The following is a 22,919-nucleotide window of genomic DNA, read 5'->3' as shown; positions in this document are numbered from 1 at the left end:
CCAGAAAGCAAAAAAAAAAAAAACAACCCATCAGCCCCGCTGCCATAAACTCTAGATGGCAGAGACCACCATTTGGGGCTCATCAGCTACATCACAGTGGTATTCCTAAAGTAAAAGGGCACAGAGAAGACATGATGAGTGTGAAGAATTCGGAGAAGCCTGAGGAGACATATGGACTGATGCAGGATGAAGAAAGCAGAGCCAAGAGAAATGTACCCAGTGACTACAATGTAGTAGATGAACATGGTACTAAAAGTCAGCCAAATGGACTAATTGCAAAGGTCAGTCTTGGTCCCTGAAAAGAGTCCTCTAGAAAAGAAGCACACATCTTCCTTCTCAAGAGAGGAAGACGGGGCTGCAGCCAGATGCAGTCGCTTCGTCAGACAAGTTTTAACTCTGTCATAAGGAAGGGGTCAGAAGGGGTCACTGGTGATGGCTGGCCGGGGGGAGGGGGAAGGGGACGGGACAGAAAAGCTAATTATCAAAGCATAAAAACAATCATATGAAGGGTCTGAGTCACACTTGAAAGTCATGTGCAGGGCCCCTGGTGCTCTCAACTGCCCATGATGACAAAAGGCATGGGAAGCGCTGGGACCAAGTGCACAATGCCCAATGGCCCGGCCCTGGGTCACTCACAGCAGATTCTGCCTCCTGTTTCTTCTGCAGGATGTCAGTGGCTGTATTCTCTCTCTGCTTCTCCAGTTCTCTTACAAAAAAAAACACAAGCCACACGTGAGCCACATGGTATTCCACAGGAGTACAAAGAGTCAGCCTCTCTGTCAGACCCTCTGGCAGAAGGTGTGACTCTAGCTCTGGGGCTTCTCTAGGCTTGTTAAGGTGGCATCATGCCCACCTGTGAGGAAGAGCTGGACAGCCCATTCATATGACCTCATGATGCTGCCACCTAACTGCTCCAATGGAATATGAGGGACACCTAACTTTTCTGAAAGCAGACCCTATCTAGCAAAACCTCACCAGTGCAGAGAGACTAAATCACAGTAAAGGAGGAGAATCATATGATGCAATTCAACTCACTGTGAAAGCTCCCAGGATTGTAGTTTTTGTTAAAGGTCACTTGGACTTACTCTTGTAATTTTCTTATAGCAAAGTCACTCCTTATCTTCACTACTGCCCCCTCCTTCTTGGCGAACCCCTTCATCCCATCAAATATAGTGGCATTCTAGTACTTCTGCAGTGACTTTAGGTCAGAGTGATTCCAACCAAATGACTCCCATTCCCCATTCTTCATCACATTTCTCAGGCCTTCAGGGATCTCAGGACACACAGTTCCCACAGACGCAGCATATTCTTAGGCAAAAGCAGTCCCAGGGAGAAAGGACAAACTCACTTCTCTTTCTGAGCCCTGAGGTATGGTTTGATGACTAGTTGGTGCATGGCAAAGTAAACAACCAGAGGTCCCACGGTGGCATAGAATATAGCACTGGGAAGGAGCTGATCCGTCAAGTGAATAGGGAAGAAATAAGTCTGGCTGGCCCTGTTCAGCCTACAAAATAAGAAGGAGAAGGCTCAGTTTCCCAAGATGGCGTCCAGATAAACAATATAACTCAGTCTCATGGGATAAGTTTGCTCTGGGGCCAAACTCTCTTCTGACTGACCCTTCGTCAAGTCTCCTACTGCACAAATGCGGGAACCTGTGTAGGAGATATGTGATGGCCATAAGGACATCAGCACCAGCTGGTTTCAAGGGTAAAGCAATGAGTCTGTTCTCCGTGGGATGGCAAGAACCACTGCAGGCCAGGCCTGAAAGTGTGGGATATGGATTCTGTTCTAAGAAACAGAAATTCAGTTCAATTGGTGTCATTTACTGTACAGGAGGGGGAGTACTCGAGGAGGGATGAGGTGGAAAAGAGGAATGTTTTAATCTGTCAAGAATTGAAAAGGTAGACAAGGATTAGAGTTCACTTTTGGGGCTCTGATGCCACCTGCTGGACGAATGTGAGTTTGGCAATCAGAGCTTGGGACAGGGATGGACAATTAGCTAAAGACAATTTATCGGAAAGATTTCTGCAGTGTGTGAACAAGGCAAAAATGAAACAGCAGAGAAACTGTTTACACGCCGATAACGCCATGTGGTACAACTAGTTCTAGGTATGAGAAAGGCTTCTTTCATGGCATGGAAAGGCTGTTTTGTGGGTGTGAAGCCTGTCTGAATGGCTCCAGCTCAGGGCCTTAAAACTTCAACAGATCTGTTCTTTTGCATCTACTCTCCTTTCTGAATCAGGGGTGTGATCCACAGAAACCTCAGACCCCCACAACTGGAAGCCACAACTGCTTGTCTCCTTGGCACTAACTCCCACATCAGGGATGAAGCTGCCCACCAAAGGGTACCCCCACAGGGACTGCTCCCACTTGGGTGAGATGTCTAGCCAATTTCCAGGGTTTAACTTACTTGATTTTGAGAGAGACACCCTGTGGGACTCCAACGCTGACAGTAGCTCCTAAAATACTGTGCCTAGAAATCTTCCTCTCTGCTCCATACTCTACCACCGTCCCAAAGAAACCTGCCCTAGGAAGACCACACCAGACAGGGTAAGACCAAGAGAGATGTTTCAGTGCTGTTCTCTTTAGGGGAGGGAGACAATGACTGACCTTCCTTCTCAATGACACATCCCTCCCAGCCACAGGTATGGTTATAACTGACATTTTCCCACTTCATTTAACCAGCAGAGCCAACTGCAGCTGGCACCATCAGACAAATCATGTAGCAACGTACCTTATACCAACTCCCCCCAACCTGATCAGAAAACACCTTGCTAAACCAACATACTTCTGTGTTGGAAGCAATGATGACCTGTCTGGGACTTACTTGAGAGAACCCTTCACACGTGTCTGATCATCATCTTGGAATTTATATTGATAGCTGATCGATGCAAAGGAGTGGGGGATTCCAAGCTTTGAAAAGAGAGGGTGGGAAAGGACATCAGTTATACCGTTCCTTGGCAAAACCAGATGTGTGGCATGACTTCATCACTCTAGCCTTACTTCATAACCCTCTACCCTCCACCCCAGGCATGCTATGCTCCAACCAAACCAGACCACTGTCCGCCCCACACACGTGTGCTCCAGACCTTTGCTCACACTGATCCCATGCCTAAAAGGTTTTTCCCTTTCCCTCTTTTCCCACTGAATTCCTATGGATCAACTCATATATCACCTCCCCCATGAAGCCAACCCTGACAAATGGCAATGAATGACCTTTTCTGTTAGACATCACAGAGCCTCTGAACCTCATCTGGTGTATCTGTCAGGTAATACTGTAAATACGATGTTAATCTCATTGGTGTTTGAACCCCTTACTAGACTGTGAGCCTCGCAGGCCACACAAGCTCTGGCCTGTCTTTGTGGGCCTTTGCACACGATGGGCAGTTCCCAATGTGTTGAATCCAAGTGTTCTGGGGTCCCCGGGACATTGGAGCTATGACAGCTGCCAGGCCTAATGCATTGAGGATAAAAATTCTAGCAATGCACTCTAGGAAAAGGAGCTCTGGAAGTGGAGACAGGAGAGCTGGTTCAAATCCTAGCTCCAGCACTTACAAGGTATGTGACCATGGGGCAAGTCACCTTCCTTCTCTGAGCCTTAGCTTCCTCATCTGCAAAATGGAGATAATACTGATGCTCCCTCTCTCACTGGGCTGGCGGTCCTGTTATTCTGGAATGATGAGCCCCTGTGAGCTGCTCTGGGCCCCTCAGCAAAGGGCCGCCAGTCTGGCCTGTACCCCTAACTCTGGGCTGCTGAAAGCCCTCCAAGCTTTACAATCCATACATTTTTCTACCAGAATACGGGCTCTTCCAGGGCATTAAGTCACATTCCTCTTTGGGGGACAATCATTCCATTCACATTAGAAATTGAGGACGACCTCATAGCCTCCAAACAAGTGTTCTACAAGTACAGAGTGACCTCAGCTGCCCAGCCACGTTACATCCTCCCCACGAGGCACAGCGGCCAGGCTTAAAAAGGGCAACGAGGGGCTGAGAGAGGGAACGGTGACCACGGCCTCACCCCAAAGCCTGGGATGAGGCACCTCTGTACTTCCTTTGTTCCCTGCATGGCAAGCCCTCTGCTGCAGCTCACCTGAAAGGCCACGGTGAAGTGGCTGGTCTTCGTGTCCCGGACAATGCTCGTATTCATGGCCGACTGGATGCCCCATCGCCACTGCAGATAGCCCATGGTGTTCTTATCGAGGTTCCTTGCCAACACAGTGGTCAGGCCGGGCCGGATTCCCCGGGATGAAAACTGCAGAGCACAATTGGTCGTAATAAAGCTGGAGAAGAAGTAACAGCAGCAGATCAGCCACAATATCTATCACCTGCCCTCTCTTCCCAGTGATTCTAGAACTGACCAGCCCTTCATTCATCACAGGCCCCCAGGGTAGAAGGAGGCAGTGCCTGAAAAAAGGGCGATTCTCAGTCAGTCATCCTGCTGGTCTCCGACAACATAGGCCAGACTCCAGGCCCGGTGGGCACTGCCTCAGGCTGCACTGACTGGACGCTGACAAAGGGCACCCATTCACGTGACGTACACCACACTCCAATTTCTAATATGAATCCCCAGTCTATGATTTCTTTTAACATTTCTTTGCAAGTTAGATTTTTGAAAGAGGAAACTTGTGCCACCTTCTGGCTACAGAAGGTTATTTCATGCCATTAAAACGGGCACATGAAGCTTGTAAACTTACTCTATTCTAATATCTCTCTCTCTCTCTCTCTCTCTCTCTCTCTCTCTCTCTCTCTCTCTCTCCATTCTCCCTCTCCCTCCTCCACTTCCTCTTTCTCTCCTGTATGCCTCTTTTTTCCACTCTCCCTTTCTCCATCTCTTTCTCTGCATGCCTCTTTTCCTTTGTCTCCCTCCTTCTCTCTCTCCCTTCCCTTTCTTTCCCCTCTCCCCTTTCTCTTCTCCCCCCTCTCTTTGTCTCTGTCCCCTCCTTCCTCTTTTCTTCTCCTCTCTCCCCACTCCCCAAGCTTTGAAAGTCTCCCATTTGAAAAAAGGAACAAGAATACTGCATCTGAGAAATTTTCTTTTGGAATAAATAAAAATGACACATTTGTACCTGAAACAGAACCCATGCCAGTTTTTCTCTCTGTAATATTTCTATACAAAGTACAAGGATTTTGTATTGTTTTCTACCTTGTTCTTCAAACTGAGTTTGCATGGGTGCTTTCAAAACGGGGAAACTTAGGACCTCACACCTATGGTTCTGGAGGCAACAATGGTAACAAAGAGCGAGGATGAAGAAGGGGGGCTTGGTAGGCAGTTCAGAGGATCATGGGCTGTAAAGCTGTAAGGCACCTTAGAGGGCCAGAATGACCCCCACATTTTACTGATGAAAAAAAGTGTGTGTGTTGGGGGGGAACAGCTTACCGACGGTCTAGAGGCTGAGGAGGGAGGATTCAAATGGAGGTCTTCTGATTCCAAGACCATCATCACTTTTTCTATGGCCTGATGCTGCCTCTCTGTTAAGGCCTTGGTGTAAATACAGCTGACAACTAAGCATGGCTAGAAAAATTACAAAGTTCCCCTACTATGGAACAAATCTTTACTCAGGCCAAAAAATTAGAGAACCACATTCTCCTATCATCTCAAATCAAACACAGGGCTCTATTCACTGCAATCAATTCAATTCAACAAATGTCTACTGCAGCTACTACATGCCTGGCATCATGTGAGGCAATAGGAATAAGAAGTCACAATCAATTCTAAATCTACAAGGAGCAACAAAACAGATGATTACTTTATATTAAATTTACCATCTTGGTGTAAGGTTACGAAACAGCTTTAGGCCAAATAAGGGGCCCTGAAGGTCTCCGGCTCCAAATTCAAACTGTTTAGACAGAAAGGAAGAAAAGTCAGAAATGTTTTCATCTTACAGCTGCTACCAAGGTCTCATATGGACAACCCCCTCCAGAGGGGCTTCACCCTCACAGCCATTAGACACCACCCCCCTTCTCCACCCGGGTTCTGTTCTAGGGACTCAATCAAGAGGGCAGGCTTTGAAGTCTGAGAAAGAACAAGCAAGCAAGGGGGCAGCCTCCCTTCGGAGACAGAGAAGCCACTGCCTGCCCTGCCTGTCTTAGGGTAGGAGAGAAAATTCCCCTAGAATTAAGAAATCAGTGTGGCATGGCCAATAGCCTGAGCTTACTTATAGTCTTTGCCTGGAGCTTAGAATCTGCCGTATGCCCTGATCTGGCTATCCTCAGACCATCTGGGGGTTGGCTTTTACTACACAAAATGGTCTCTACTGAACAGAGTTTGGGCAATGCCCAGCAAACAGTCTATGATGGGCAGAAAGAAGGCCTGGCCAATAAGCCACTCTTACCTCTCCCCATCCTTTTGCAGAGGTCACTCGCCGGAGGGCAAAGTTAATGGAACCTCCTCCATTCCCATTCTGGGTTGAGAGGCTTCCAGAGAGGATGGCTGTGTCAGTTGTTGTCAAGGGTGCCTGGGGAACAACATTTGCTGGATGAACCAAAGCTATGAGCAGTTCCGATTGCAGCAGCCTAATGAATATGTTATAAGGACGCAGTCAAATCTGCAGATGACTCCCCGATCAGCAGCCTGTGGCCATGCGTGATCACCTAAACTGCTTTCTTCCTTTCTCAGGTGCAGCAAGCACTTGGCTAACTGGACTGCCTGGGACCCGTGAGTTAACACGTTCTGAGTACTTTTATAGCCCGACTTCACAAGGCCATAGCCTACAGTAAGAGCTGGGCTCTTATTGGGCCAAACTGCAGCGACATTTTCATTTTACTGCCCTGGGAGCACTGTCTGTGACTGCCCCAGACTGTCCTGACTGCCCAGCATCTGGCCTCCCTCAGGGCTTCTGGACAGCTCCAGGAGGACCATGAGCTTCCTAGAATCAGCACCAGGGAATCCGGGGCAGCCATGCCTGATGGCTCACTGTCTTCTGGATGGGCCTCCTGCAGAATGGTGATTCCACTTGTTTTTCTAAGTCCGCCTCTGTGATTTTGCTGAGGGGGGAGAGGAGATTCCCAGCACGGAAATCTCTTACACTATGGCAGATCCGCAGCTTGTGTGCGCCCGACAGTTTTGGAGAGCTGCCTGGGGCACAGAGAGGGGTTCAGTGGCTTGCCAATTACATAGCCAGTATGGATGGGAAGTAAGACTTGAACCCTGGTCTTTCTGATTTACAGGCCAGGCCTCTATCTACCAAGACAAGCTGTCTCTTCACTTAACCAACTTAGAGCCTAGAGGACTGAATTACAGTGACCTCAGAACAGAAGTCAGTGTAGAGAGAAATAGAGGGGGCTGGTGGATATCCAAGGGACACCAGACTGCATTTTAAAATCACCTCTCCTGGTCACTTGTGGCCTTTAGGCATCCACTGTGGACTGGACTTGTAGAATGAGAGGCAACGGGGTACAAAGCACTGGATTGAAGCCCTGGTCCTGTCACTCCCACCTGTGTGACAGGGATCGGTCACTCGGCCCCTCTGGCCTCACTCTCTGCCCTGGAAAAGGAGGGCCCTTACAGCTTTCAGGCTGACCATCATTAGGACCAAGCCCAGCAACTGGTCACAACCAGAGACACCTGACCATGCAGTCTCAAGGCCTTCTCCCATTTTACTTAGCATATGTTTGTACTGGCTTATCATGAACAAATATGGTATTTTTCCTCAGAAGAATGGGATATACTCTTGTCTTTGTATCCTGGGTACCCAACACAGTGTTCAGTACACAGTAGGTCTTTGTTGAAGGAATCAGTACAAATATTTGTACCTATTAAAATGTCTGAAACACCATCAAAACAAGATTTAGCTGCAACCAGAGGGTTTTTGTTTTTTTATACATTTTAAATAAAAAATTATAAATACTTAATATGTAATATTTAAACATTTAGGCATAAAAATAATATATAGCTACATAATGCGGTGGATAGAGCACTGGGCCCAGAGTCAGGAAGACTCAGCTTCATGGATTCAAATCTGGCCTCAGACACTTACTAGCTGTATGACCTTGGGCCAGTCCCTTAATTTCTGTCTGCCTTAGCTTCCTCAAGTTAAAATGGGGATAATAATAGCACCCACTTCCAGGGCTGTTGCGAGGATCAAATGAGAAAGTATTTGTAAAAAGCACTCAGCATAGTGCTTGGCATGCAGTAGGTATCATGTAAATGTCAGCTGTCAACCTCCCCATCATCGTTAAGGTTGATAAGCACAGCTCTTTCTTCCTAAACAAAGATGAGACAGCCGCCCCCCCCCCCCCCCCCCCCCTTGCTGCTCGGTGCCAGGGGCCTTCCCTGCACTGGCACAGGGGATGTTAGACCTTACCTCGATGGACTGGGAAATGTGCATTTTGTTAATTTCAATCCGAGGAAAGCCGCGCCCAGGGCCATCTTCATAATCCTCATCATAGCGGTCAAAGAGGTCAGTGGCATCTATTCCAATGCTGATGGTTCCCTGGAGACAGGAAAGACAAGGGTGAGCCAAAGCAAACGTGTCTGGTGCGTACAGCCAGGAAACAACAGCTCCCTCGGCATTCCACAATATCCCACAGTCACTCGGGAAGCCAGCAGATAGTGCACCATCCTGCACCCAGCCCAGCTTCTCATGAGCGTGGAGGTCACAGGGGAGGAGACCGGCAGCCATCAAGAATCACAGCTATTAGAGCTGAAATGCTGCAGGGAAGAGAAGCTGACCCGGAGCCAGAGCACCTGAGAATGGACTGACTTATCACCACCTGGGTGACACTCTTGGCCTCCCTTTCCTCGTCTATAAAATGGATGTGCTGGCCAGATGACTCTCGGGTCCCTTCCTGCTCTACATCCAGGAGCCTAAGATCAGTTGCCTTCTTTCACAGATGAGAAACGTGGTGGGTAGCTTGAGAATACATAGCATTTAGAGCTTGAAGGTTTCCTTCACGACAACCTTAAGTCGTATCACACCCATCTCCAAGATGAGGAAGCCAAGGCTCAGAAAGGTGAAGAGACTTTGCCCACACAAGGGTCAACATCAGAGACTGATTCAAAGCCAGGGTTAATTCTAAGGCCTGGGTTCTTTCCATTCCAACATGATGGCTTATTTTAAAAATAAAATTAAAGTCTTATTCTATTTTCAGGTCCACACTCCCACACCTCTCACTGAGAAAGCAATAAGAACAAACCTCATTATAAACAGGTATAGTTATTATAAAAACATATATCTATATAATTTTTTAAAAGGTTAAAACAAATTCCTAAACTAGCTTTGTCCAAAAGAAAATAAAGCCCATGCCTCAATGGCCCTCTGAGCCCTCATGCTTCCTCCCCTGGAGGTGGGTAAAACATTTCATCTCAAGTCCTCTGGAACTGTGGCTGGTTCTTGTGGTTGACCAAAGCTCCCAAGACTTCCAAAATTCACCATTCTATTTTCAAAGATAGGACAATCGCCCAAAGAAATAAAACATACTCATGGATGCAATCTGAATTCTGGCAGGGCTGGGAGAGTGGGAAACTTAGGGAAGCAGATGCCGTGGTTTTAAATAGAGCACTCCTGTGTGCAGATCACAAAACATGAAATAAACAAGCAGGATGGCTTCAGAAAAACCTGGGAAGACTTATATGAACTGATGCAGGGTGAAGTGCACAGAACCAGAAGACGTTTGTGCACAGTAACAGCCATATCGTAGGGATGATCGACTGTGAAAGACTTGGCTACTTTGATCAAGACAGTGATCTAAGACAATTCCAAAAGACCCAGAAGTGAAAAATGCTATCCATCTCCAGAGAGAGTGGAGTCTGAATGCAGATTAAAGCATCCTTTTTAAAACTTTATTTTTATTATTTTGTTTGTGTTTTCTTTTGCAACACAACTAATATGGAAATATGTTTTGCATGACCTTATACATATAATCAACATGAAATTGCTTGCCATCTCAGGGACAGGGGAGAGGTGGAAGACAGGGAGTGAATTTGAAACTCAAAATTAAAAAAAAAGATTAAAAAAATTTTTTACATGAAATTGGGAAACATTTAATAAAGTAAAAATAGTTAAAAACAAAATATTACTAAACTCTCACATATTATAAATTTGTTCAAAATTTTTTAGAGTCAACTTTGTACTGTCATGAATGTTCTTGTGCATGATCTAGCATAATTTCTATCCTCATAGAGCTGGTCTGGCCTGCTGGGAAAGACAAGTAACCCCGCTGGCTCTTCTTCACTGGCCTATTGTTGCTCCCTGGACACACATTTGCTATTCCCTGGACACACATGCCCCTGTGTCTTTGTCATCCATGTCTGGGATGCACTACTCCTACGCTCCCACCTCTCAGAATCCGCAGCTATCATCAAGGCTCAACTCCAATACCACCTTCTAACTGAGGCCTTTTCTGATCTTCCCAGTTTATTGACTCTTCAAATTACTTTGCATTTATTTTACATGTCTCTATATATCTACACATACATTTAGTATTTATATATTTTGTATTTCCTTATCAACTTTGGAATTGATTGTGTAACATGGGAGACATTGGCACAAGACTGTCCAACATGGTGTGCCCGTGTCAAACAAGGCGCTATGTTCTATGAACAAAGCAGAACTACAGTAGTTCAAAAGCAATGTGAGATGCGCAAATTTAGGGCCATCTCCACCCCAAACATGCACATGGACTGTGTCTGATCAACCAGTTGGACACACTGTAGCTTGACTCCAATATAGTGATGTCATTTTGGTCCTCTTTGAGACCAAACCAACCAATTTCCTTATCAATGTACATGTTATTGACTGTTTTATGTTTGTCTTTGAGGCAGCTAAGGGGCACCAAAGTGCACAGAGCGTGGGGTCAGGAAGATCTGTGTTCAAATGTGGCCTCAGGCATTTACTAGCTATGTGACCCTAAGCAAGTCTTCTTCTGTCTACCTCAGTTTCCTCAACTGTAAAATGGGGATCATAATAGCACCTAGCTGCCAGGGTTGCTGTGAGGATCAAATGAGAAATATCTGTAAAGCACTTCTCCAGAACCTGGAACACAGTAGGTATTATATAAATGTTTGTTCCCTTCCCCCTATCCTTGGGATCCAGCACAGTGCCCGGCACACAGTGGGTACACAAGAAAGGCCTGCTGAATGAACTGTCTACTTCTTTTTTCTCCTCAGTTCGGGACTTTAAACATGATCGTGAAGTGAAGTTTTCATGTAATTTCAGCCCAGATGGTTTGATTTTACTTTATGGGCAAATGATTTAGGAGACAAAAACAAGCCGAAGGACTCTGCATTAAATTGGGCTTTCTTTCCTCTTCCACGGCCAGAGACATCAGCCTCTAAGCTGTGTTCAGGACACAGGTTTACACTGACCTTAAACTGACCATCGCCCAAGTCACCAGAAGGCCCATTAGCTTTCAAGACTTTAAAACCACTTCTCAAGTCTCACTCCTCAAACCCAGGCCAAAGTAACTGTGAAAACGCCAACAGTGGCGCCTGTGCTTCAGAGGCTCTGCAGTGCTCTGACGCTGCTCCAAGTCTGTGGAAAATAATCGAAACAGAAACACTGGTGGAAGCCAAGAAGACTTTTATGACTTAAGGGCCAAGTATGCTGAAATTCAAATACATCTACTTAAGAAAATGACAAATCCAGTGACGGAGTGTACAAGGAGATTTCTTTTCATGATCTAGGGAGCGTCTGATGTCTGTTGGCTACTCCGCATCCAGCCCAAGGCAATCATCTTTTGAAACTGAACAGATCACAGTAACAGAACAAGATGAATCTGGCAGCAAGCATCATGCTGGGCCCGTAGTCAGGAGCATCTGATTTCAAATACTACCTCGCATTTACTAGTTATGTGACCCTGGGCGAGTCACTTCACCTCTAGCTGTCTCTGTTTCCTCAACTGTAAAATGGGCATTTTTACAGAATCTCTTTTTCAGGGCTGCTGGGAGGATAAAATGAGATGATAATGATAAAGTGCTTAGCACAGTGTCTGCCATGCAGCAAGTACTTAATAAATGCTCATTCCCTTCTCTTCCCCCTCCCAAAGAGGGTTTTAGTTATTGCTGGAATTCACTTTCTACCTCCAAGATAACAGGTGGCCAAAAGTTTGGTAAGAAGCGTCAGATGTGAGTTCTGATGAGATCAGGAGCGTGACACCAAGGACCTTGGTAAACAAAAACTAGACTCCAACCTGGTTTGTGCCTTCTGGATCACACCTGCTTCCATCTGACTGATATTCAGGCTCAAATTCCTGCTGTCATGAAAGCCTTACACTAGCCTTTTCTGAAACCTCTCAGAAATCACTTTTCAAGAAGACAAACACTTTTCTTTTTCCAACTACTATGGCACACTGGCACATTTGGCAAGCCCAAAGCAGGAAGGATACAAAACATTTGGTTAACTCCTCCTGACACTATCCCACCTGGAACCATCCTTGCTGACAGCCTTAGTTTTGGCTGCTGGCACGCAATCATGGTCAAAATGAAAACAGGCACTCCTTTTTTCATACCCATATAATTAACTCATTCCATTCCAGTAAAACTGTGATGCTTCCCTGGGGCTACAGGGGTCGGGGTGGGAGGCAGCAAGCCCGGGGCCTCAAAGGCTTAGGACAGTGGCGCTCCAGCTCTGGGCAGCCCTAACAAGTTACCAACCCCAAAATGAACTCTCTCTGCTGTCTGAGGGCTGACCTAGCTGGGTCTGGATAGACTAGTTTACCATGCTGGCTTTACAGTGATGTCAACAACAGTTCCTGAGTTACAGGGGGATGGCAGCACGCTTCATCAGAAGGACCGGGCATCCAAAAAGATCCTCTAAGTCCTGAGGTCAGCAGTAGTGGGATGAAGCTACTAAAAGGACAAATAATTTTACTCTTTTTTCTTTGTGAAGCAATTGGGGTTAAGTGACTTGCCAGAGTCACACAGCTAGTAAGTGTTATGTGTCGGAGGCTGGATTTGAACTCTGGTCCCTCTGACTCCAGAGCTGGTGCTCTATCTACTGCACCCCTAGCTGCCTCTCAGGACAAGCAATTAAAAAATTGATGCCTTTGGCTTTCCATCTAATTAATTTCCAAATATGTACCTCACCCATGCCCTCTTGTAGGGAAAAACAACAAAAACCAACCAACTAAACAAAAAAAAAAAACAAGAAACAAAAACCCTAAAGGCCACTTATCAAAACTGACCCACACTTTGACCACATCTGGCAGTATCCTTGCAGCACCAGCCACACCCCCTCTGCAAAGAAAGAAGAGTGGTTCAAAAAGCATTCTCTCGCCTCCTCTTGGGCCAGGCTCGGTTATTCTAATTGCACAGGGTTGCTTCTGTTTACCTGACTCTGCTTACTCTGCTCTGAAATGGTTCACTGAAGTCTTCTGGTGCTTCTCTGAATTCTTTTCGTTGTTGCTATTTGTTTTTTTGGTGAGGCAATCAGGGTTAAGTGACTTGCCCAGGGTCACACAGCTAGTAAGTGTCAAGTGTCAGAGGCTGGATTTGAACTCAGGTGCTCCTGACTCCAAGGCCAGAGCTCCTTCCACTCACCTCCTCGCTGCCCCCACTTCTCTGCATTCTACAAAGTCATTGTTTCTCATGACCCAGGCATGGTGCTTTTCACACAAGAAGCACAACTTTTTCAGTTTTTCCTCCACCGCCCAAAGCCAAAGCGCCCTAACTCTGCAAAGATGGGGCAGTGGCATTCTCTCCCAGCTGGGGACGTGGTGGATTTGGCTGAGCCACTCTAGGGATCGCTCGCTGGTGGGGGGAGGGGAGAGGGTGTTCCCAAAGCATTTTTTAAGGCTATGTCCAAGGGGACAGGATAGGGGGAAAAGGAAGAGGAAAAGGCCAAATCTAACTTTTCTGTACCTTGTGTGGAGTAAGCCTTCAAAAAATATGTTGACCTTACAAAGTGCTTTTAACGAGTGAACCTTGTTTCTAGATTACTCTTAGTCTACTTTATGTCCTATCTTCTTCTTGGATCATTAAAGAAAAATCATTACACAAAAGAGTGATTCTTCAGCCTATACTTTATTCTCCCCTATATCCCATAGGAGATGTGAAGCAGGACCCTCAATGAAGGAAAAAGGCAGTTATCAAGAACTTACCTATTCTATTCTTTGGTCACTTTTCCCCTTAAGGATTAAGGCAAAAGAAAATGGAAGGTAAACATTTTTGTACTTTTCATGGTCATTTTAAAATATCATTATCTTTAGTTGAGAAAACACATCATTTGAAGTTCACAAAAAGGACAGATAAGATCCCACAGTCTAAAATTCTATCAGGGAAATCACTCTGAGAGGGGCAGAATGCTCTCAAGAATGACATTCTGAAAACGCCAAGAGAAACGATTCTGGTAAGGAAGAAAAGGGAGAGGTAGCTAAAGAAACAAGGTGGATGTAGAGAGAATGCTGACCCACTTAGACTTCATGTTAAAAGTCAAAATGAGCTGAAACTGTTGATAATGCAAAGGACTGCAACAACAAAAAAATGACTTTTTGAATGCAATGACAATAAAAAAGCCTTACAATCCATGTTGGGGTCAAGAGGAAGATCAAAAAAGGGACAGGACTGTGGCTTGGAATAGATGGGACAACGATAACAGGAGGAAAGCAGAACGACTCAAATCTTGTTTTGTGTCTGTTTTCTGTGTCCAAAAGAAATGATCTTTGGCTTGGAAATGACAGAATGAAAATAGTTCACGTTAGAATAAGATAAGAGAAAAGCTGAGAAAGCTCAGGAAGAACATGAAATTTTTCCATTTGAAGAGCTCTCATTTAGAGGACAGACTGGACTGTCTCCACGTGGTGCAGAAGGCAGAGCCAGGAACAGTGGGGGACACTGTACAGAGCCCAAATTAGGCTGGATGTGGGGAAAAACTTCCTACCAAGGAGAGCTATCCTAAAGTAGAAAGGGTGGGCTCCAGAGGTGGCGGGTTCTCTGTCAATAGGAGGTCTTTGGACAGAGAACCACTTACTGTCAGGTTTACTTTTGGGTACGGGTTGGACCAGATGGTTACCAAGGCTATTGAGGTACCTTCCAACTCTCAAACCATGGAGAAATGGAGAGGCAGTACGTGGCTGCTCTCAGTGAATTCAAGTCACTAAGTACATAAGAAAGCTCTTAAATAACTGGCAGGTATGATTGCTGAACTACTATCTGTAATCTCTAAAAAAAGTGTAAAGAAGGGGGCAATGGCTTCAACACCAAATATGGGAAAACTGGCCTAATTTTGAAAAGCAGTGGAGGATGTCATCTTCAAACTAAAAGTCTGTTTTATATACATACATTTTTTCCAACATGGCCAATTAAGGAAATTTGGTTTGCTTGACTACATGTTCATAATAGGAGTTTTGTTTTTCTTGCTTCTCATCTGGGGGTGAGAGAGAGAGAAAATGCAGATCTGAAAATAAAATAAAATTTAATAAAAAAAAACCTAAGGTTCACTAATCCTAACTTGAATTTCTGGTAAAATTCTACAGTCTGTTATTAAAGAGATGGCTTGAGAGCTTTTAGAAAGTGAAGTTGTGACTACTAAGAGCCAACGTCAATCGACTCTCCTTTCAATACAAAAATAAAAAAAACATAATGTGATAAAAAAGATAATATGGGATGGGGGAAGGGGAGCCAGTAAAAATTGGGGGAGGGAGAATGACTAACTAGGATATACTTCATATAGAAGCTGGCACATATGCTGAGAGTTGAAGCATACTAAGGATTCTAAGAGGTAAAGATGAAGAGGGAGGGCATCAAGGAACAGGGCACAGCCAGTGCAAAGACATGGAGGTGGGAGATGGAATGCTATATATGAGAAACAGTAAGAAGGCCAATTTGGCCAAAGTGTAGAATGTGTGAAGAGTCATGTATACCTGAAAGGTTGACTGGAGCCATGTTGTGAAGGGCAAAATGACAAACAGAAACATTTAACATGACTTCACCAAAAACAAGTCACGGTAGACCCAACTTATTTCCTTTTCTTGATGGAGTTACTAGATTCATACATTAGGGGAATTCCATAACCAAAATATATCTGGACTTCAGTAAAGCATTTGACAGTCTCATGCTATCTTTGTGGAAGAGATGGAAAACTTCGGCCTAAATGATCAGGTGGATTTAAAACTGCAACTCAGTGGTGACCATTAAGAATCAGCATTTATTAAGCACCTACAAGGTGCTTAGGGATACAAGACAAAAAACAAAGCAGTCCCTGACATAAAGGAGGGTCCATTCTGAATCACTGTGCTCAAAAAGCAGTGACCAGAAATGATGTCAGCGTGAAGGGGGGAGAGGGTCTTCTCAGGGATTGCTCCAGGACTCTGTCCTTATATATATCAATGACTTAAATGAAGACCCAGATGGGATGCTTTCGAATCTGTAGATAACACATGGTTGGGGGGGAGAAGGAGGAGGACAGCTAATGTATAACATGTTCACAAACCAAAGATACTGAAATGTTGGAATGATGGATCAAAACTAACCAGGTAAAATTTTTTAAAAATGTATTTTTATTGATATCTTTTATCTTTATTTGTATAAATTTCTCCCTTATAACAATTATAACAAAGAATTAAGGAAGGGAAGAGAAAGTAGAAAAAAAATTTAGCAAAACAGACAAATAGAAAACAAAAGATATCATACATACCATTTCACATTTCTGCAAAGGACTGGGGGGCAGGGGAGTTGTCTTAACTGAGCAGGGCTTAATGTCAAGTGCGATACTGAGCTTAAAAAATCAGATGAGGGGTACAGCATGGGGAGGTTGGGTATGGGCTAGACAGCAGTTCCTGAGGAAGAGCTCTAGAGTCTCAAAGCCTTGAAAACTTGATGAGTCAACGGGTGAAATGGGAGCTAAAAATTAAAGCTACTGAGGCAACCTGTGGTTGCCCTCAGAGGTAAAACATTTGAAGGAAGGGGCACCTGTTTGGACCATCTCACTAACAAATGGGAGAATATAGAAAGCATGGGGACCCCAAATGGCAAGAAGACTGGAGATTAGGTGCAGGGAAACAGCTGAAGGAAGTAGGGAAATTAGCCTGCAGAAGAAAAGGATTAGGAAGTGACATAATAGATGTTTTCAAGAAATTAAATTCAACTAAAACAAACATGTATTAAGTAAATACCACATGCAAGGTACTACAATGACAAAAAGGTAACAGTTTTTGCCCTGGAGCGAGGCATTAGGAGCAAAAAGATTAATAGAGGACGGGGAGTAATGGGGGCAAAGGCAAGTCGGATGAAGGCAGCACTATCATCAGCGAGGCTCCTAAGCTGAGCCTGGAGGGAAGCTAGGGAGCCAGCATGGTGGGCAGCAATGCAGAGGGAGCTCTGCCAGGCACTTGGAGGGAGGTGAAAAACCAGGCAAGCACAGTGTCATGGAAGACAAGGGAGAAGAGAGCAGCCAACAGCGTCAAAGGCTTTAAGAAAAGCATAGGCGGATGAGGACAAGGAAAGGTTCACTGGATTCAGCAATTTGTTAAGGATTGCTGAGTTCTAAATGTGTGTAGCCACTGGGAAAAGAGCCAGCAGCTTGGAATAGACTGAAGATGAGGGAGAAAGTTTCCTGACAGAGACAGGTGGGAATGGATCAAGAACAAAAAGAGGGGTTAGTCCGGGCAAGCAGAAAAGCCACTTCAGTCTCCGGGCCTGGAGCAAGGAGTATGACCCTTGAACTAGAAAGGGCAGAAGCTGATACTCAAGATAAATGATGAAAGAGTAAGAAATCACCAGGCCCGGATGAACTACATCCTAAGGGTCTAAAAGAAGGAGCAGACATGTGTCTGTTGTTTACTTAATTGGTATGTTTCCTGAGCCTCTGGCTGATCTCTGAAAGATCCTGGAAAATAAGATAGTTACCACAGGACTGGAAAAAGGCAAATGTCCTCATTTTCAAAAAAAGGAAAGAGATTTCACTCTGCAAGCTATAGGCCAGTGAACTTGACTGACTCCCACCAAATTCTGGAATATATATATATATTTAGTTTTCAACATTCATTTCCACAAGATTTTGAGTTCCAAATTTTCTCCCCATTTTGCCCCTCTCCCTACCCCAAGATGGTGTGCGTGGAATATATATATATTTTTTAAAATATATTTTTATTGTTATCTTCCCAGAAAGCCATCCCATATAACAAATTTTTTTTTAAAGAGAAAGGACAAGGAAAAAATATGAATAAAACCAACCAATACATAAAGAAAATCTACCACATATGAAATATTCCACATCTGTGGAACCACCATCTCTTCAGAGGTGATGCTGTAGCAGGGTTTTGAGATATGGAGTATGAGTGAGTGACAGAGTGTGAGTGTGTGAGTGAGTGTGAGTGTGTGTGTGTGTGTGTGTGTGTGTGTGTGTGTGTGTGTAAGATACGATGATGATGATGATGATGATGATGATGATGATGATGATGATGGAACTCACTATAAAGAGCCTTGATTTTCTCAGTAAAGCACAGGAGGCAAAGTCATCCTCTGAGAGAGAGTGGGGTTGGGGTTGGCATCAGGGCTTCAAGAACAGAGAAAGTTTGGAAGAGCCACTGTGGTGCATGTGACAGAGAATCCATATGAGATTAACAAAAAGACAGAAGGGCAGCAGTAAGGCACAGTTGAGATTAGAAAACATGAATGCAGTAGACTAGTCTACTCAGGGCCTTGACTTCCCAGCATTATTTAGGAGCTCGGAAGATGAGAAGGCAGATGGTAAGGCCATCTGGGGTTGAGGAATGGAAAGGTATAAATGCTGGAAGAACAAGATACAAGGCATAAAAGTGGAGGGGTAAAGACTCATCTGGTAAACTAGAGTCAAAACTGTGAAGAAAAGAAAAGAGGACAGAAGCAATGGGATGGGATTGGAAGGTAGGTCAAGCTAGAACCTTCAGGCCACCAGTATAGAAGGGGCAAAAGAGGAAGAAGAAGAAGAAGAAGACGAGGAAGGAAGAAGAGGAGGAGGAGGAAGGAGGAGGAGGAGGAGGAGGAAGACAAAGGCAGCAAAGTGGGAAGACTGTGGTCAGAGGAGACTTTGAGACACAAAGTTCCTGATGGCAGAAGGCAGAACCACGATCCGTTCAGGAAAGCTGCTGATTTAGATTTGATAGAAGGAAGACTTTCCTTAAAATCAGAGTTATCCAGAAGTGGAATGAGATGCTTTGGGAGTGGTGAGTTTACCCTCACTGGGGTTTTTCAATCAGAGTAGATGACCACTTGTCAGGTACGTTATAGAAAGTGTCACTGTACAGATATGGGTAAGATTACATAGCAACATCACCAACTCACATTTACATGTGGCCTGAAGGTTTCCAAGGGCTTTCCTCATACAACAGCCCTGTAAGAAGCATAAGCATTATTCTCCCATTTTTATGAATGAGAAAACTCAGGTTTAGAAATACAAAGTGACCTGTTCAAGGTCACATGTCTAACAAACATACGACTCAGGTATCTCTTAAGATCCTTCCTAACTCTGAGATTCTGTTATCTTTATGAAACAGGTTTACAAACTACATGGAAAGAGGAATGCTATTTGCTGCTGATTATTTCCTTGTTAATCTAGCACTCTGGAAACTCTCCATTGTGCATTTGAAGATCATGAGCCTTCAAGATCAGCACAAAATAATTTTCTCTACCAAGAAGAGCTCCCAGTTAAGCCACTATTCTACACAATTATCTCAAAAGGTCTATTTCATTTAAAGGTTAAAAAAAGCTTTTAAAATTAATAGATTTCTTTTTGTCTGAAAGTGTCATACAGGATATTTCTGTTATCACTCACGGTCTCTAGTTTAATCTACAACCAGGCCCTAGAGACCCTGAAAGATAACTCCCTCCTGTCAAGTCTCAGGTCCTCCGAAGTACTAGACATTTCTTACTTAAAAGAACTCGAGTTCAAAGCCTGGAAGTGCTAGATGTTGAGCCAGGTACTCGATTTTCGATTGGCTCTGCAGGAGTCCTCTACCTGAGACTTTCCATTTCATCCAAGCTGTGGGAATCAGTTGAATTATACTTCCACCTGCTGCTGGTGAAAATCCGAAAGACTTAGGGTATTCCTCTTTATATACAGTTCATGACGAGAGTGGGGTGTAGGGCCACATTTTCTACCAAGTCACAATGAGGGAAAGGCTTTGTCCCTTTTTCAAGTCTCCAGAGGACAAATTCAGATAGCTATACTGACTGAAAAGTTCCACACAGCAGCATCCAAAGAATTCGAGTCATGTTTTAAAACATGTCACCCTCCATTATTTGAAGGCCTCTCATGTTGTTGATTTCTTGAGTCCAAACTAGTTTCCGGTGGGTAGAGAGGGCATGACTTAAAATCGCAGTAAACCTGGTGAAGCTGCCAATTAACTCTCTACCCTTAAAGTGAGCACACTGCAAAATACACTAAAATAAAAGCCCAGGAGAAAGAATGAAAAATCTCATTTTTCAGCTAAAGGATCTCAGAGGTCATCTAACTCTTCTTGTACCTGAACAGTAATACCTTCTATAAAATCCTGACAAGGGGTTATTCAGCTTTCATTGGAAGATCTCCAGTTATAGAGAACCCAGGATCTTCCTAAGCGGCTCATTCCTGTTAGGATTTTCTCCCTTACATTAAGCTGAAATCTGCCTCAGGAATTTCCACCCACTGTTCCTTGTTCTGCTCTCTGGGGCCAAGCAGAACAAATCTTTCATTTGTAAGGCATTAAGCCACTCGAATAAAACCATCATGTTCCTCTTAAATCTTCTTGTATCTCAGCTAAACATCTCCACTTCCTTCAAACGATCACCATTCAGGTCAGTCTCCAGTCCTCTCATCACGTTGGTCACTGACAAGTCCCACAGGTTGAATTAGACGGTCTCCAAGGTGCCTGAGATCCTGTGACTTTCCTCTGGATTTACTTGGCACAGCAGGACTGGGGCCTGGAACACATTATTCCATACCGGCCCTGAGCCAGACAAGCAGATGACAGCAGGACTGTGAGCTTCCTCATTCCAGCCATCTTGTCTCTATCAATGCAGCTTAAGATGTTTCATGTTATCTTCTTTGGCTGCTCTTTAGGAAGACCACTTTGACAGCTGAGTGGAGGATGGTCTAGGGTGGGAAGAGACTTGAGGCAGGGAGATCAAGCAGAAGGCTACTGCAGTAGTCCAGGCACTAGGTGATGACAGCCGGCACCAGGACAGTGGGCAAGAGAAGAGAAGGGAACATATCTTAGAGATGCTGAAGGTAGAAATGCCAAGACCTGACAGGAGACTGGGATATGTGGGATGAATGAGAGTGAGGAGCTGAGGATGACAATGAGGTTGTGATCCTGGGTAACTAGAGGAATGGTGGTGATTGAGAAGATAACAGGAAATTTGAAAGAGTGGAAGATTTGGAGAGGAAAGGTAACAAAGTGTTTTGAACAAGTTGGACATAATTGGACAGTTACTAGACCAATAGATTGGGGGATCCTGTAGATACACTTCACCTAGATCTTAGCAGAGCAACTGGACAAAGTCTGTCATGCTATTTTTGTGGAAAAGATGAAGAGATATGAGTTAAACAATGGTACTATTAGATGGATTCAGAATGTTGCCCTTTAATGGTTTGAGTTTATCTTGGAAGATCTCTAATATTACAGCCACAGGAACTTGTGTTTGGCCCTGTGATGCTCAAAAGTTTTTATCAAAGACTTGAATAAAGGCACAGAGAGCATGCCTACCAAATCTGCAGATGACCCAAAGTGGAGAGGGACAGGCAACACTCTGGACATGACTAGAATCAAGAAAAGATGGACAGGCTAGAACAATGGGCTTCAGTGAAGAAGTAATTAAGTAAGCAATAATTGAAACACCTATACTTGCGTTCAAAAAGTCAACTTCCCAAGAACAAGATGGGGAGAAGGAGTTAGGCAGCAGTTCAATTGAAAAAGATCCGTTAATTTTATGTTATTAAGATAATCCCTTTGGATCTCTTTCATTCAGGGTCTGGCCATAATTTTTTTTTCCTATTCATGTTTGTGTAAGGTATGACTTTTCATCCTCTAATTAAACAAATTTTGTGACTTTTTGCATCTATACTGCTTATCCATTTGGAATTTATTATGGTATCAATTCATGAATCAAGCACCACTGATCACCGAACATTCGCCTGCTGTGCATGTTTGCTTTTCAGTCCTGCTTCCTAGCTCCTTCCACTAATAGTCTTTATTTTTTTCTCTAGTACCAGATAGTTTTATAACACAGTGTAAGGTCTGGTAGTGCCAGCCCCCAGACAAATTTTCCCCATGATGTCCCTGGCTAGTCTGAACCTTTTATTCCTCCAAGTGTATTCTGTTATTGTTTTATCCAATTCTATAAATTATCCCTTAGATCCTTCAGGAGGCCTTTCCTGGTCCCCCCGACTATCAGTTCCTTTGCTTTCAGGGTTACCTTATGTTTGCTTTGAGTGTGTCTAGTCTATACGTCTGTACGTCCATGTTTTCTCCTCCATTAGGATGACAAGTTTCTTGAGGGCAGGGACTGTTTTGAGTATGTCTTTGTACCCCCAGCATATAGCGTGGTGCCTGGAACATAGAAAATACTTAAGAAATACTTACTGACTGCTAATGCTGTAAATTTAGGTGGCAGTGTCATTTTTATTGCACTGGTAGAGGCCCAGCCATGAATACTGAATATCTTTCAAAATATTTAGGTCTTTTGATCCTATAAAAATATTTTGTAGTTATATATATATATATATTTGTAAATCCTGAGTGTATCATGGTAGGTTAAGCCTCAGATATTTATCCATTTTATTTGAAGTGGAATTTTTTCCCTATCTCTTCTTGAGTTTTGTTGGCAATATATTAAAAAAAAAACCCTGATGATTTTTTGTAGATTTATTTTGCATTCTTTTACTTTACTGAAGGCAATGCCTTTATTCATTTTTGTCAGTAAAACTGACAATTTAAAGAAATGGCTAAACTTCACAAAAATATAAAATACTCAAATTAACAAATCAGTAAAGAATATAAACAACTCAACTGCAGAAAGAGAG

General features: G+C 44.0%; 1 protein-coding gene across 2 annotated transcripts in view; it reads right to left on the bottom strand.

Moving 5' to 3' along the window:
* DNAJC11 (DnaJ heat shock protein family (Hsp40) member C11) overlaps nt 1-22,919 on the bottom strand; it is a 70,716-nt gene that overhangs the window by 3,334 nt on the left and 44,463 nt on the right. For both annotated transcript variants that reach the window (XM_020974901.2, XM_078145718.1), the window contains exons 5-12: nt 8,307-8,435; nt 6,336-6,458; nt 5,767-5,840; nt 4,094-4,283; nt 2,828-2,913; nt 2,411-2,527; nt 1,349-1,504; nt 637-706 (exon numbers count right to left, since the gene is read on the bottom strand). In XM_020974901.2, the coding sequence (XP_020830560.1) occupies nt 637-706; nt 1,349-1,504; nt 2,411-2,527; nt 2,828-2,913; nt 4,094-4,283; nt 5,767-5,840; nt 6,336-6,458; nt 8,307-8,435 (945 nt within the window). The remainder of the gene's footprint in view (nt 1-636; nt 707-1,348; nt 1,505-2,410; nt 2,528-2,827; nt 2,914-4,093; nt 4,284-5,766; nt 5,841-6,335; nt 6,459-8,306; nt 8,436-22,919) is intronic.

This window comes from Phascolarctos cinereus, unplaced genomic scaffold (assembly GCF_003287225.1).
Source record: "Phascolarctos cinereus isolate Bilbo 61053 unplaced genomic scaffold, phaCin_HiC Scaffold_726;HRSCAF=1367, whole genome shotgun sequence".
NCBI lineage: Eukaryota > Metazoa > Chordata > Mammalia > Diprotodontia > Phascolarctidae > Phascolarctos > Phascolarctos cinereus.
This window is presented reverse-complemented; position numbering and strand designations above follow the sequence as displayed.